The sequence below is a fragment of the Parus major genome, chromosome 7 (assembly GCF_001522545.3).
Source record: "Parus major isolate Abel chromosome 7, Parus_major1.1, whole genome shotgun sequence".
In the NCBI taxonomy this organism is placed as follows: Eukaryota; Metazoa; Chordata; class Aves; order Passeriformes; family Paridae; genus Parus; species Parus major.
Window position 1 is genome coordinate 30,335,463 of NC_031776.1, and position 12,604 is coordinate 30,348,066.

At 38.0% G+C, this 12,604-nt stretch overlaps 1 protein-coding gene across 2 annotated transcripts in view; it reads left to right on the plus strand.

Moving 5' to 3' along the window:
• The first annotated feature begins 148 nt into the window (after positions 1 to 148).
• The window catches only part of SLC35F5 (solute carrier family 35 member F5), a 29,258-nt gene continuing 16,802 nt past the window's right edge, over positions 149 to 12,604 (plus strand). The window contains exons 1-7 of one of the 2 annotated variants that reach the window (XM_015635194.3): positions 149 to 575; positions 3,093 to 3,163; positions 4,731 to 4,808; positions 7,508 to 7,649; positions 8,421 to 8,564; positions 10,470 to 10,532; positions 11,717 to 11,798. In XM_015635194.3, the coding sequence (XP_015490680.1) occupies positions 7,515 to 7,649; positions 8,421 to 8,564; positions 10,470 to 10,532; positions 11,717 to 11,798 (424 nt within the window). In that variant the 5' untranslated portion in view covers positions 149 to 575; positions 3,093 to 3,163; positions 4,731 to 4,808; positions 7,508 to 7,514. Of the gene's footprint in view, positions 576 to 1,251; positions 1,472 to 3,092; positions 3,164 to 4,730; positions 4,809 to 7,507; positions 7,650 to 8,420; positions 8,565 to 10,469; positions 10,533 to 11,716; positions 11,799 to 12,604 lie in introns of those variants that run through there. The other variant, XM_015635195.3, reaches the window with a different exon arrangement.

A 12,604-nucleotide genomic window follows, 5' to 3' on the forward strand; every position in this document is an offset into this window, starting at 1 on the left:
CCGGGAACGGGAGCGGGGCCGGGAACGGGCGGGTTCCACCGCTGCCGGCGATACCGCGGGCGAGAGGCCCCGCAGGGCTGAGGGGAGCTGGGCTCGGGAGGGATCTTTGTCCCTTCGCACGGGAGGGGTGCCGTGCCCGCCCGGGCCGGGGGTATGCGAGTGCCCCGTGTCCCGCCACCCCTCGGCCCCGTCCGCCCGTGACAGCCGTGTGGGGAACGCGCTCTCCGCTCCCCTCCTCCGGCGAGCTCCCCTGGCCGGGCCGGGGCGTGTGCAGGGGTTCCGCTGTCCCCGCAGCGAGCCCGTAGCAGCAGCAGCAGTGTGGGAAGTGATTGTGCCCCAGAGCTCGGCACTGGCGAGGCCACGCCTCGGGTGCCCTGTCCTGTTCTGGGCGCTCGCTGCAGGAAAGACATGCAGGCACTGGAGCGTGTCCGGAGAAGGGCAGCGGAGCTGCTAAAGGGTGTGGAGCACAAGTCCTTTAAGCCTCAGTGTCTGAGGGAGCTGACGGAGTTTAGCCTGAAGTAAAGGAGGCTTTGGGGAGACCTTATTGCTCTCCACAGCTCTCTGACAGGAGCCAGGTGGGTTCGAGCTCCCCGGCAGCAGTGACAGGACAAGAGGACAGTGTTAAGCTGCGCCAGGGGAGGTTCAGGATGGACATTTGCAAGAATTTCTTTACAGAAGGGGTGATTAAACAATGGTCTGGGCTGCCCAGGGAGGTGGTGGAGTTGCCGTCCCTTGAGGTGTTTAAGGAGAGACTGTGCCGTGGTCTGGTTGACAGGGTGGTGTTTGGCCATGGGTTGGATTCGATGATCTCAGAGCTCTTTTCCAACCTAATTGATTCAGTGATTCTGAGCTGGCACCACTGTCCTGCCTCGCTGGGGGTGTGAGGGGTATGTGCTTCCCCTACTTGGGCTGCGGCTCCCTTTCCTTTCCCCTTGCAGTTCCCAGTGTTCTAGGTGCGAGTGCAGCACTCTCATTCTTTCTCCCCCGAGGTCCCCAGGGCTGGAGCCATATATCTTTTTTCTTAGGCATCCACTTTTCTCTGAGTGCATTTAGAAGACATACTCACTTCCTTCTCATTGTTCCTGCTACTTTTCCCCAAAGATATCTGTCGGCAGGAAGGAGACCCCCCATTCACTCTGAGTGCGGTGATTTCACCCATTTCTACCTTGCCTGGAAGGCTCCAGGCTCAGCTTTCAGCTGCCAGGGTGTCTCTCTGAAAGCTGCCCTGCTGCTTCTTATCAGGGATCTGTGTATGTATATCCTGTGACAAAGCACGGTATGTTTAGTCCGTGCACTAGACAAGATTAGATCTGCAGCATGTGAAATGGATGTCATTTGTAATCCTTAGCTGATGTTAAACGTGGAGCTACTGGTGGCTGAGAGATTGCTCTATATGTGGTGAAGCTTAGAGAGGCCTTGGCAGCTTGACATGGAGTTTTTTCTCCTAGTGTTGCTGGACAAGAATAACGAGGTCAGTGTCTGTTCTGCTTGTCAGCTTTCACTCTGCAGACCTGAAACTTGGGTGTTTCTAACTCATTGCAGTCAGACTTAAAGTCCAGCAGGGTCACAGCCTTGCTGGGGGTGCTGCAGGAATTACTGGGAACTGTGTGCTTGGATAGGCTGGTAGCTGTAAGGACTCTGAAGTATAAAACAGATTAATACTCTGCACTAATGGTGCTATATGGGAAAATCTGTCTGGAGCATTGTTTCATGAATTTTGAGTAAGTGCTGAATAGGAGGCTTTAATTTGTGAAAACATTCAAATGTTCATGCTTTTTTTTATTCCTTAAATACCTAGATCCAGCTGTGCCATGACAGTTTGATGGCATGACTGTTGCATACCACCAGATTCCTAAAGTATATTTTTGATTAAGCTAAATTCACCTATTTTCATAATAAAATTAATGTGCTTTCTGTGCCAACTTTGGTCTTGTGTAACTTCCTATGTAAATGGGAGCTATGATCTCTACTTGCAGAACTCTGTACTGGCATGCAAAACCTGCTTTCTCTTTTGGATCTTTTGCTTCAAAAGTCCTACAGGAAACTTTCTTTGAGTAAAAATGACAGGGCTGCAGTGAATGTAATAGTCATGTTGCACAAGGTTCACTTTTCCATCTCTTTTGAATATTCTTGCCTTTGCTCTCATCACATGGTATCCTTTGGATTGGACATCAGAATTGTGTTAGATTAATATTGCTTTAATGTATGCTTACAGATTTTGACATGTAAAGGTAAATAATTTTACTTCCAGGCTGTTTTTTTTTTTCTGGTTAAAGTGAAAGCAGTGTCTCTGTTTCTCTTATCTCAAAAGCAATGTGAAACAAGAGTCACCTGATGACAACATGTTAAAAGGGGGAGGAGGTTGTATCCCAGAACTTGTATTGTTGGTGCAGCTGGTATAACTGGAAAAACTAAACCCATTTATTTTGCTTGCAAGCCTTATCTTGATACGTTGTCTTTCAAATTGTATATGAAATACTCTTGAGTAAATACAAGGAAGAATTTCCAGTTGACTTGCTTGCACCATGGCTTGTGACTGAGGTGCTGTTCTGTGTCTTTTGGCATTCTTGTTATGTCCATTTTTCTATTTTTTGGTGGTGGAGGGGAGAGACAGGCTGTGTGTTTTCCTTCTGGAACAGCCAGAACAGGAATACTTCTGTTTTGCAATGATTTGGCAATTCTTTGGCCTATAATGTTCTCTTCCCTGTCAGTGCAGGAAAAGTTTGCGAATTTCATGTGATTTTTCTCGTCTTGGGTGAAGCTTTTAATGTGGAAATAATCTGCACAAAGAAGCATTTGATGCTGTTCAAATAAGATTGCACATGAAGTATCACTGGTGCAGATTTATTTCCTGCCCTCAGAAGCTGCTTGTTGCATGTTCAGAAGAGGAGAGTTGGACAGGCTGCTTTAGCCTGTTGGCTTTAGTGCAGTCAGCTGTGTGAACATGTAGACTACACAGTGAGACTGCTTTTTATATCTTTTTCATATCATAAATTGAAGTGGTGACTCTTCTTACATGATCTAGGTTACTGCAGCCTTTTAAAATCAAAGTACAGTGTCATGACAAGAAAATCTTTGATGTTTATTTTCAGAAGATCTTCATGTAATTGGCTGAAAAATGGTTCTGCAAGATGACAGCACCAACTCTTAGACAGCTGGAATGGTAAATAAATAAAAAAAGGAGAGTTTAAAATATCTCAGTGCTGTTTGCTGAAAATTGTAATGGTACTAAGAAATGCCTTTTAAATGAATATTCCTTTAAATGTCAGTTTTGAGCTGGTATGTTTAAAGTTACACAATGTGGAAAGTATATTTATTTCCTAATAATGGAAGCAAAGGACAAATATGTTAAAGTTTCAGCTCTATTAATAGAGTAGAATATGATATTTACTTTTAAACTGTAATTTTTATTGCAGTCTCTATGTCTTCTGTTGGCTTAAATTTATCATAACTTCTTGCACTTGATTAATTAAATGTTCTGTAAGGATAAAGCCCTGCAATAATAATGCCAAGGTTGTGGCTTCAGTCCCTGGGCCATTCACTTAGGAGTTGGACTTTATGATCTTTGTGGGTCTTTTCCAACTCAAAATATTCTGTGATTTTATGACTAATGACCTTGGTTCAGCATCTACAGTAAGCGTTGTTGTTGTGGAATAGAAGATGGATAATCAGATGCCTTTGTCTTAAAAAATGCATCTTCCAGTTTGTTGGTTTATTTGAAGCAGTTATGATCATTTGGTAAACGGTGGAACTTGCTGTGTGTAAATGTTGAATTCAGTGGGGGCTGAACTGTAGGCTTGTGGGGTCCCTCTTTATGGGTTACCTCTTAATCTAATAGGTGAAAAGCATGAATTTAGCTATTGCTTCCTGTTAACAGTTTATAAACTCTCAGCCATGCTTGACAGGTGATCAAAAGCTAATTTTGGGTAAGCATTTAATTCTGCCCTTGCTAATACTTCTGTTTGGGACACTAATTTGAGACTCCTTAGCATAGTGTATGACTCCTGATTGATTCGGGATATCCCTAAAACAGAGCTTAGCAACATTTCACGTTAATAATAAAAATTATAGCACTTCTAGGGAATAAAACTTACAGCTCTGTTTTGTATAATGTTTCTTTTCCTAGATAAGTTTTAAAGTGGCTTTTATTAGAGAATCTGAGTTTAAAAATTTTAAAAAACGTTTCATGTAAGATGATGTTTTGTATTAATACAGTAATAATGCTGGATCCGTTTAAGGAAAGATACTGGGATTTCACAAGACATAACATGGAGGTACCTTATCTTTCGAGATTATTTGAAGGTCAACAAGCCTATATGTTTTTCCATTACCTTCCCAGTTCTAATGTTTAAATTCTTTGCTTAGGAATGTACACTGAGGAAATAGTGCTTTTCTCTGCAAAGCTTAGAAAATCAGAACTTAACATCATCAGATTCTTGTTCTTCAGGTGAAACTACTCTAGTCAATGAATAAGGAAGAAATTGTGTTCTTTGTTATATGAAAAGTAGGTAAGGATCCTGTTCTCTTGCAGTTCAGGGCTGCCCTGCTGGCATTTATGATGCAGACCAATTCTTAAGGTTCTAGATCTGTATGTCCCCAACACTAAGGATTTGAGCTGCAGAAGACACTTTTGGAACTTGAAATTTCAGACAGTATTTTGCAGAGATAAATGCTAAATATACCTATGCATATGATGTTTCACACTTTGTTTGTTTTTTTTTTTTTTTTAGGAGACTATGTCACTTTGACATGAAGCGTGAAGTTTGTTAGTCACCACTTTTGTTTCTTTTTTACAGTTATTGTGGAAGGTAATATGAGAAAAGTCTTGTTCTTGTGTGCTCATTTCTATCAGAGCATATTGCCCTAAATGTACAGAAGCCAAACACAGAAGTGTGCAGTTGTATTTCATTGCAAGTTCATGAATACTGTTAATAAGTGGGACAATGTGTCTGTCTAACACTTCTCAAAATAATAGTTTCGATCTGTCTTTGCATTTTTGCATCATGTGTGATATTTTACAGAATTTTAATTATGTCCTAAAACTTAGTATTTAGATTTCATTAGGCTTTTGAATTTCTGCTGAACTTTACAGGCATTTTAATATTGCTGCTTGGTAACTTTTTTAGTCAACTAAAGGTGATCATGCTGCATTTTGTAGTCACCTTTTCTTGATAAGCTTTTTGCCTTGTTAGGGAAGGATCAAGCAAAGGCTATATTAGGCTACAGGAATGTTAAACAGATACTTGGTAGTCAGATGAGAAAGTAATAGCTGCTCTGACTGCAACATAAAAAATTTCAACTTCCAAGGCATAATTACTGGCTCTTTATTTAGAATTTTAACATCTACTTATCAAAGGTACAGAAGAAATGGTGTAAAATGTACATAGACTGTGAATAACTTCATGTGTAACATCTTATCTAAGAAGTGCTGGGTGTTTCATCATCCTTTACTTCACTCCTGTTGAAGGATTTTAAAGCAAGGGATTTGTTCAAGCCGAAGCTGAGTACAAGATTCAACAACTGCAGAATGTGAATGTTATCTGTGCACCATCTCTGTTCACAGAGTGTGCTTTGAAGCAGCCTGTGGTGAGAGCAGCAGAGCTGTAGGTGTGAGGGAGCAGCTGATGTGGAGATGTCCAGTTGATCAGGCTGCTGCCATTCCCTCCTGTCTCCCCAGCCACCTCTCCCCTCCTGCCTGCAGCACAAACTGCGGGTGGAAGGGTGCAGTGCTTTCTATTTCTAGGATCCTTTCCCACTGTCCATGTGTTGTGCTATAGCCTAACAGCAATGAGATTTCTTCCTTCCAGCTTCTTTGGAGCTCTTCTATGCCCAGCTTCCACATTATGCAAACACAGGAGCAATTTTTAGGCTATATATAATATAACTTCATGTCATCAGCTTGTAGGCTGTTAGTCATAATAAAATGAAGGCAAAGTTTGTAGAGTATAATATGTAGTATCTATTAAACCTATTCCTAAAAGCTGAAAAAACCTTTATAAGCTTTCATGCTTGAAAACCTTTATGTTCTTTTACTCAAATTTAAGCTAATACATTTATTTTCTCTCTCTCTGAGAACAAATATTTTCTCCTTTATTCTGTATCAAGTAGAAACTCTAATTCCTTGCTGAGTCTTTGATAACTTTGCCTCTGTCTACTTACAGATTTCTGCTTTCTTTTGTCAGTCCCACCATTTTATCAGAAAAGCAGAGTAATTATCCAGAACTGATGCCCACACATGGAATATATCAGCACAGATTTAGTGGTATAATTATACTTCAGGAACTCTGCTTGTTAATTTTTCTTTTGAAAGAAGCCCTTTAAGAAATGGTGGAAAAAATGTCAAGGTTTGAACATGGCAGAGACTACATAGAGATTTGAGTCAAAGCAGAAAACAGTGATGTGCTTGTGCATATCTGGGCATTTAAATCTTTAATCTGTGGAAAAGGGTACTCTGGAAAAAAGTAAGTTACCTTCCTCACTCACACAGGACACTGTTGCACTGTCTCTTGCATAAATAATTTGTAAATCATGAAAAGAAAACAAGTATTTGTATGTTGGTACATAGATACTGTTTGAGGTTATGGTATGCTATACCATGTGTACTTAATGAACTCTTAATAAGTTGGTTCTTAAAATATATATAACTGTATAATACTTAAGTCTTAAAATATATGCAATTATATAAATAAGTGAATGTTAATGATAGAAATAATTGTACATGTCTGACTGACATTCATTAGAGAGTTTGTAAAAGATTCTAGTATAGGAATGAGTCATCAGTCTCTGTCATTTGTTTGAAGCTTTTTAGTAATATAACTGAAAGTTTTCCTAAATTTAGGCCTTCCATAAATTTAGACTATCCAATGGGCAATTGTCACAAATCTGAATGCCCTTGTAGTAGCATTAATGGATTTTTGATAGATTTTCACTAGAATTGGTTCATGCCTATATTAATAAATTACCAAATAGCAATATATTTTTTTAAATTCAAACAACTGCATGTGTAGTCTACTTTTTAAAGTTTACAATTAATTATTGTTTGTTTCTTGAATCACTTCTTGTTTTGTTTATTATTTACCCAAATGTTTTCCTATGTCTTCTGAAATATTTGTTGAATGCCTCTAAGTTTAAACACATTTCTGACATCTGTCACAACACGTCAATTTAATTTATACTGTCAGATATCTGAATAAACCAAAATATAGTGGTTTCAAATTTTATAGAACTTGTAGTATAAATTCCAAAAAGTTTCACCTACTTTTTGCTTACTTCATTGCTAAAGCAGTTGATAAATTTTTACAAAGTTGAGATTTACTTTCCAATTGTCCCTAATATCTCTGAAAATTTCCTGACAGAAATCTGTCAAAGATCTACTTTTTAACAGCACAGCCATGTGTGTCCTTGCATATTAGGTCCTGTTGGCATGAATGAAACAGTTGCCCGCAGTGTTTATTTTTGTGTGTGTCACTGTAACCTTTTGTGGTTTGTTTGTGTCCCTCTTGCCCAGGTTCCAAATGGTGTGGGTTTTTATCATGAACCGGATGAGCTCCCAGAGCAGTTCATCTGCTCAGCGCAGGCGAATGGCTCTAGGAATCGTCATTCTCCTCCTGGTTGACGTGATCTGGGTGGCCTCTTCAGAGCTCACTTCTGTAAGTATTGTTCCACACATTTTAAAGGGAAAATAAATGAGAAAGATACAGCAGAAACACGGTTATCAAACACTGTGTTTCACCAGCCTGAGTCCACTAAAACTTACAGATAAGTTCAACTCAGTGCCAGTTACTTTTGAGACAGAAGGTGTTATTGATGGCTTTGAAATTAAACAGCATAAGCTCATAACTGTGTACTGTAATCAGGGAGTTAATTTTGTTATTGCCATATCAATTTGAATAATGCCCATATGGTTCCCAAAAATTAGTGAATGAGCTGTAACATGTCAGGCTGAGTGATGTGGTAAATTGTAGTTCTGAGCATCCAGAAGTCCAGGATGAAAGCATTGAGGTCATGGAATTTAAACCCTGTAATTTCACCTAGTTGATATATTAACCATATTGAAACTATGGTGGTATTTATTTAATGTTAAGTTTTAGGTCTTAAAACAGAGCTTTAGCTCTGGAAATGGAAATTGAGTTTTTAATAAATTCCTAAATTCAGTTTTCTGAACTGTCATTAAGTTATGTTCTATATCAGTTTTGAAACTGAGCATATACAGATGTTTGTGCTTGTCATGTCATATTAATAAAGCATTTTTTGGAATAAGCTGGAGTCACTCTTGACACTGAAATGTTATTTAGCCAAAGTAAACTCTCTTATTTTGGGAACCAGACTATTCTGGACTGTATATTTACATCTACTCATTGATTTTGTGAATTCTTACCTATTTGGTAATTTTGGATACTGCAATTATTTTCTTTCCACAGTATGTTTTTACAAGGTACAACAAACCCTTTTTCAGTACATTTGCAAAAACATCCATGTTTGTTCTATACCTCTTGGGATTTATTGTGTGGAAGCCATGGAGGCAACAGTGTACTCGTGGGTTTCGTGGAAGGCATGCAGCTTTTGTAAGTATTATAACTCTGTAGATGTTGTGATATTTGTCTAACTTTGTACAGGAAAAAACCCTTCAAAATAGAGACTAGAGGAAAGGTTACATATTTGAGATACAAATTGAATCATGCCACAGGAGACATGGCAGCCATAACAGTTATCATGTGAAAGGTTGAGAGACAAGAAAAAGCAATACGAGATGTGTCAGGAGTTGTAAGAAATGCTCTGCAGGGCCAGAGCATTGGTCTCTGCAGCCTGGTTTTGTATCCTGGGCAACTGCAGAGAATAATTCCTCTTAACAAGAGCTTATGAAGCTCACTGTTGGCTCTTGGTTCCCTTTAACTCCCCCCCCATCTGTAACCAATGGAATCAGAGCTTGAACTTTGTAGCTGATTTTTAGCACCAACTCTTTTTGTCTCTGTCACAACTATGAACTGTTTGCTGATTGTTTTGGGGGTTTTAAAGTTATGTTTAGTAAGGTTGGTAGAATTGTCTTTGTTGTTTTAATATTGTTTTTTATATCTTTTATGCATGAGTGACCTTCTGATGTCCATTCCAGAATTAGGCATAGTTTGTGCTAGAAACTAAAATTGTTGTTATATAACAGAAATACTGGGTTTTTTTCCAAGAGATGCTGGGAAGAGCAGTTGTTCTGTGCCAGTGTTTCGAGATGCTGAACAGCAGCACACAGGAAACAGTAAGGCATTTGGCCTGATACTAATCTCACATTAAAAAAAATAGATAATGTGATCCAAGAACATGCTGTTAATCAACGTGTCTTTATGGAAAATAGCTAGTGTGAAAGAAACTGTCTTAAAATTTTCTGGTTATGTTAGACTTCACTGATAGTGACAGTTGTAGGTATAACATATTTAAAGTGTTTACATGACTTTTATCTGATTTTTTTTTTTAAAGGGAAAGACAAAACAAAAGAATAGCTAAAAGAAATTATTTTTTTAAATTCTTGTGTTTAAAGAATTTAAAAATTCTTTTAAATTAGAGTGTTTAAAGTTGACTGATATCTTGATACAATTTTTGCTTGATCAGCCTTTAATACCAAGTGTTTGTGTGTAATATGGCATGTGTTAGACTTGATGTTGTTCAGAATCTTCATAAGATAATTTAGGAATAAACAGAACTTAGTTTCTTTGCTGACAGTAATGAAATATGAACTGGAATGCAATGAGTAAGACTGTCCAGTCTGTCACATGTTGTGTGTGGCATTCATGACACTGCTACTGGAATCCATTATTTTTCCTTTTCAAAAGAACAGTGCAGACAGGACTGCAATGTACTTTTAGAAAAATCCTTCTCCCTCAAGGGGTGTAGTTAAATATTCAACTCTGTAATTATTGCAAGTACCTTTAAAGTGTCTTGTGTTTATTAGTCTGGAAAACCCCCCCATTTATATGGTTCTATTTCAATGATTGCTTGGATAAACACTCACACCTTACTTTTAATTCTCTTCCACATTAGAGGCTTTGTTTAATTGGTTTGCTACCATCATGGTAGAACAGCAAGCTGCAGGTCAGGGTTTGGTAAGCTGCAGAAAGGAGGAGGGAAAGGAACTCTGCCTCTGTGAAATGAAGAAAGAAGCAGCTTGTTGTTAATAGATGCACAATCATTTAGTGGGGATTGTGTCCCTAAGACTGAATTTTGCAGGTTTTCTGTATCTAAGAGCCTCATCCTGTGTTCATACCTGGGTAGTTGAATTCAGTGGGGCTCAAGAGGTATGAGGAAGTACTGAAATTATTTACTGAACTTGTAAGCCCTCTTGGTATTGGGGAGGAGGGCTGAGAGGAGAGAGGGAATTGTGACAGAATTATGAAAAAAAGTAATATAAAACCTTACTCTTCAAAAGTTTTAGTTGCTAATAACTTTGCCTTGGTAGTTTATTACAGTAAAATTTCTGTAATTAGTTTGCAGATGCTGAAGGTTATTTTGCTGCTTGTACAACAGATACCACTGTGAACAGTTCTCTGGTAAGTCCCTTAATTTATGAAAGTCAATGTTTTACAATACCATGGCACAACTATCTTGACTTACTGTTTATAAAATAAGGCAGTTTTAAGCGTAATTGGTTTTGACAAAGGGGATTTGTAACTTAAATACTTCTATGTTACTAATAAGTGCTGCAAGTAATGATATTGCTTGCTCTAAGAAATACGGATTCTCAGCTCAATAAAGCACTTGAATGTTTCTGCAGTAGTTTGTCAAAGAAATATTATCTTGTACAGATGAAACCTTTACATATTCAGCTCAGTACCATCTCTGTAATAGAGTGGGGAAAGCAATTGAGTATTGCAGATTACTGTATGGATATTTTATACAGAATTACTTGAAGTGACATTTTTTCAAATGTATTCTTCATTTAATTTTTCAGGGATTTTTAACTTTATATATCTGTATTTAAGAATAAAATCTTCTTGACCTTCTCAATTCATTAAGATCATGTGACTCTAGAATCTTAGGCAATTCTGCATTAATTTAACCATCTGCCAAAGCTCTTGTCCTAAACAAGCCTTATAAAAATCCAACTACCAGATCTATTTCATGACTTCACTTTTACATACAGTTTATTAATTTAATCTAAACAAATAGGTTAAAACTTGTCTTGTTAGCAGAAGCTTTACTTACTTGAAATACTTCTAAGTACCTTATATATGGCAGATATTTCCTGAAGTTTCTTGATATTTATGTCTAGGGAAGAAAATAAGGGGTTTAGGATCATGGGAAGAAAATGAGTGCATTAATTATTGTACATATGTTTATATTTCTACGTGAAATGTTCATGTTTGTACATATGTATTTCATGTTTCTAGTTTATAATTTGGACAGAAGCTATAGCTAATGAAATATTTGTGATATTGATAACTTAGATTGTAATTTTAGATCAGTAGGTGTGAGTTTTCTGGCCATAACTTTTGTGCTTATGAGGATACACCGAAAAGAGCACAGTTCTCTTTTAGTTCTCTGTTTTACATATATTGTATGCATGAATTTTGACAAGTCTATCCACTGTGTGCAGACCCTCTTTAAGTCTGATTCTCTTACTATTCACCAAGCTTTTCTTTATTTAGTTTTTCTAATTTGCTAAATAAATTCTACTGGTTAAAATTTAAATATCCTGCTTAACTCTATTTTTACTTATACTGATTCATTGCAGAGTGAACCTTTATATGTTCCTGTAAAGTTTCATGATTTGCCAACTGAAAAAAATGGCAGTAATAGTAGTGATGCAGAGAAAAGTGAGTAAAGACTTTTGGAATGCTGTAATATTAGTTCTTTGGTGAAGGAGTTACTTTTCCCTATGTTTGGTATAACTGCTGTCATGTTGCAGGACTTGCTTCCCCTTCCCCCCCTCCTTTATTTTTATTTTCCTTTTTTCTCCTTTCCGAATGAATTGCAGTCTCATATATTTACTTTCAGGTAGAGAAAACATAGGCTTGTCATTCAGTTTACCTTTCTTGGTCACTACAGATGCAGCCTATGTTTATCTCAAGGGACCAACTGGGTTCAGTACTTGTGATTCTTTCCTTCTGGGCTTGTAAGACCAGCAGCAGTGAGTCAGCCTCTGGAAAAACAAGCTATTGTCCTTTTTAGAGCAGGAGCAAAACAAAGTAAGAATTTTAACAGTCTATGTGCATTCTGGTTTTATTTAAGCCTCACTATCTTGTGATAGTACCTGAAACAGGCCTAACTGTCCCAGACAGTTGTAGAAAAGTTGGCTTTAAAACATCCAGTTAGCCAATCCTCAGCAAAAGGGTCCCTGCTTATCAAAGGGAAGCTCTCTTAATTTCTACATAGCACTTGTTAGGAACCACTTTGGTAGGTTCTGCTTCCTGTGGCAACATGCACCAATCACTTCAGAATTGTGCCAGCTGCAGCTTTCTCTTTACTTTTTTGTAAGGAATTAGGTATAGTTTCACATTGCTTTAAGCTAATATTTGCCTGTAGTGTTTAGTGTAATGTTTTCTCTATGAAGGAAAGTAATTATACCAAAATAACCTAAATAAAACCTGATCCCAGTTTGCAAGATTAGAGAGTGGATTTC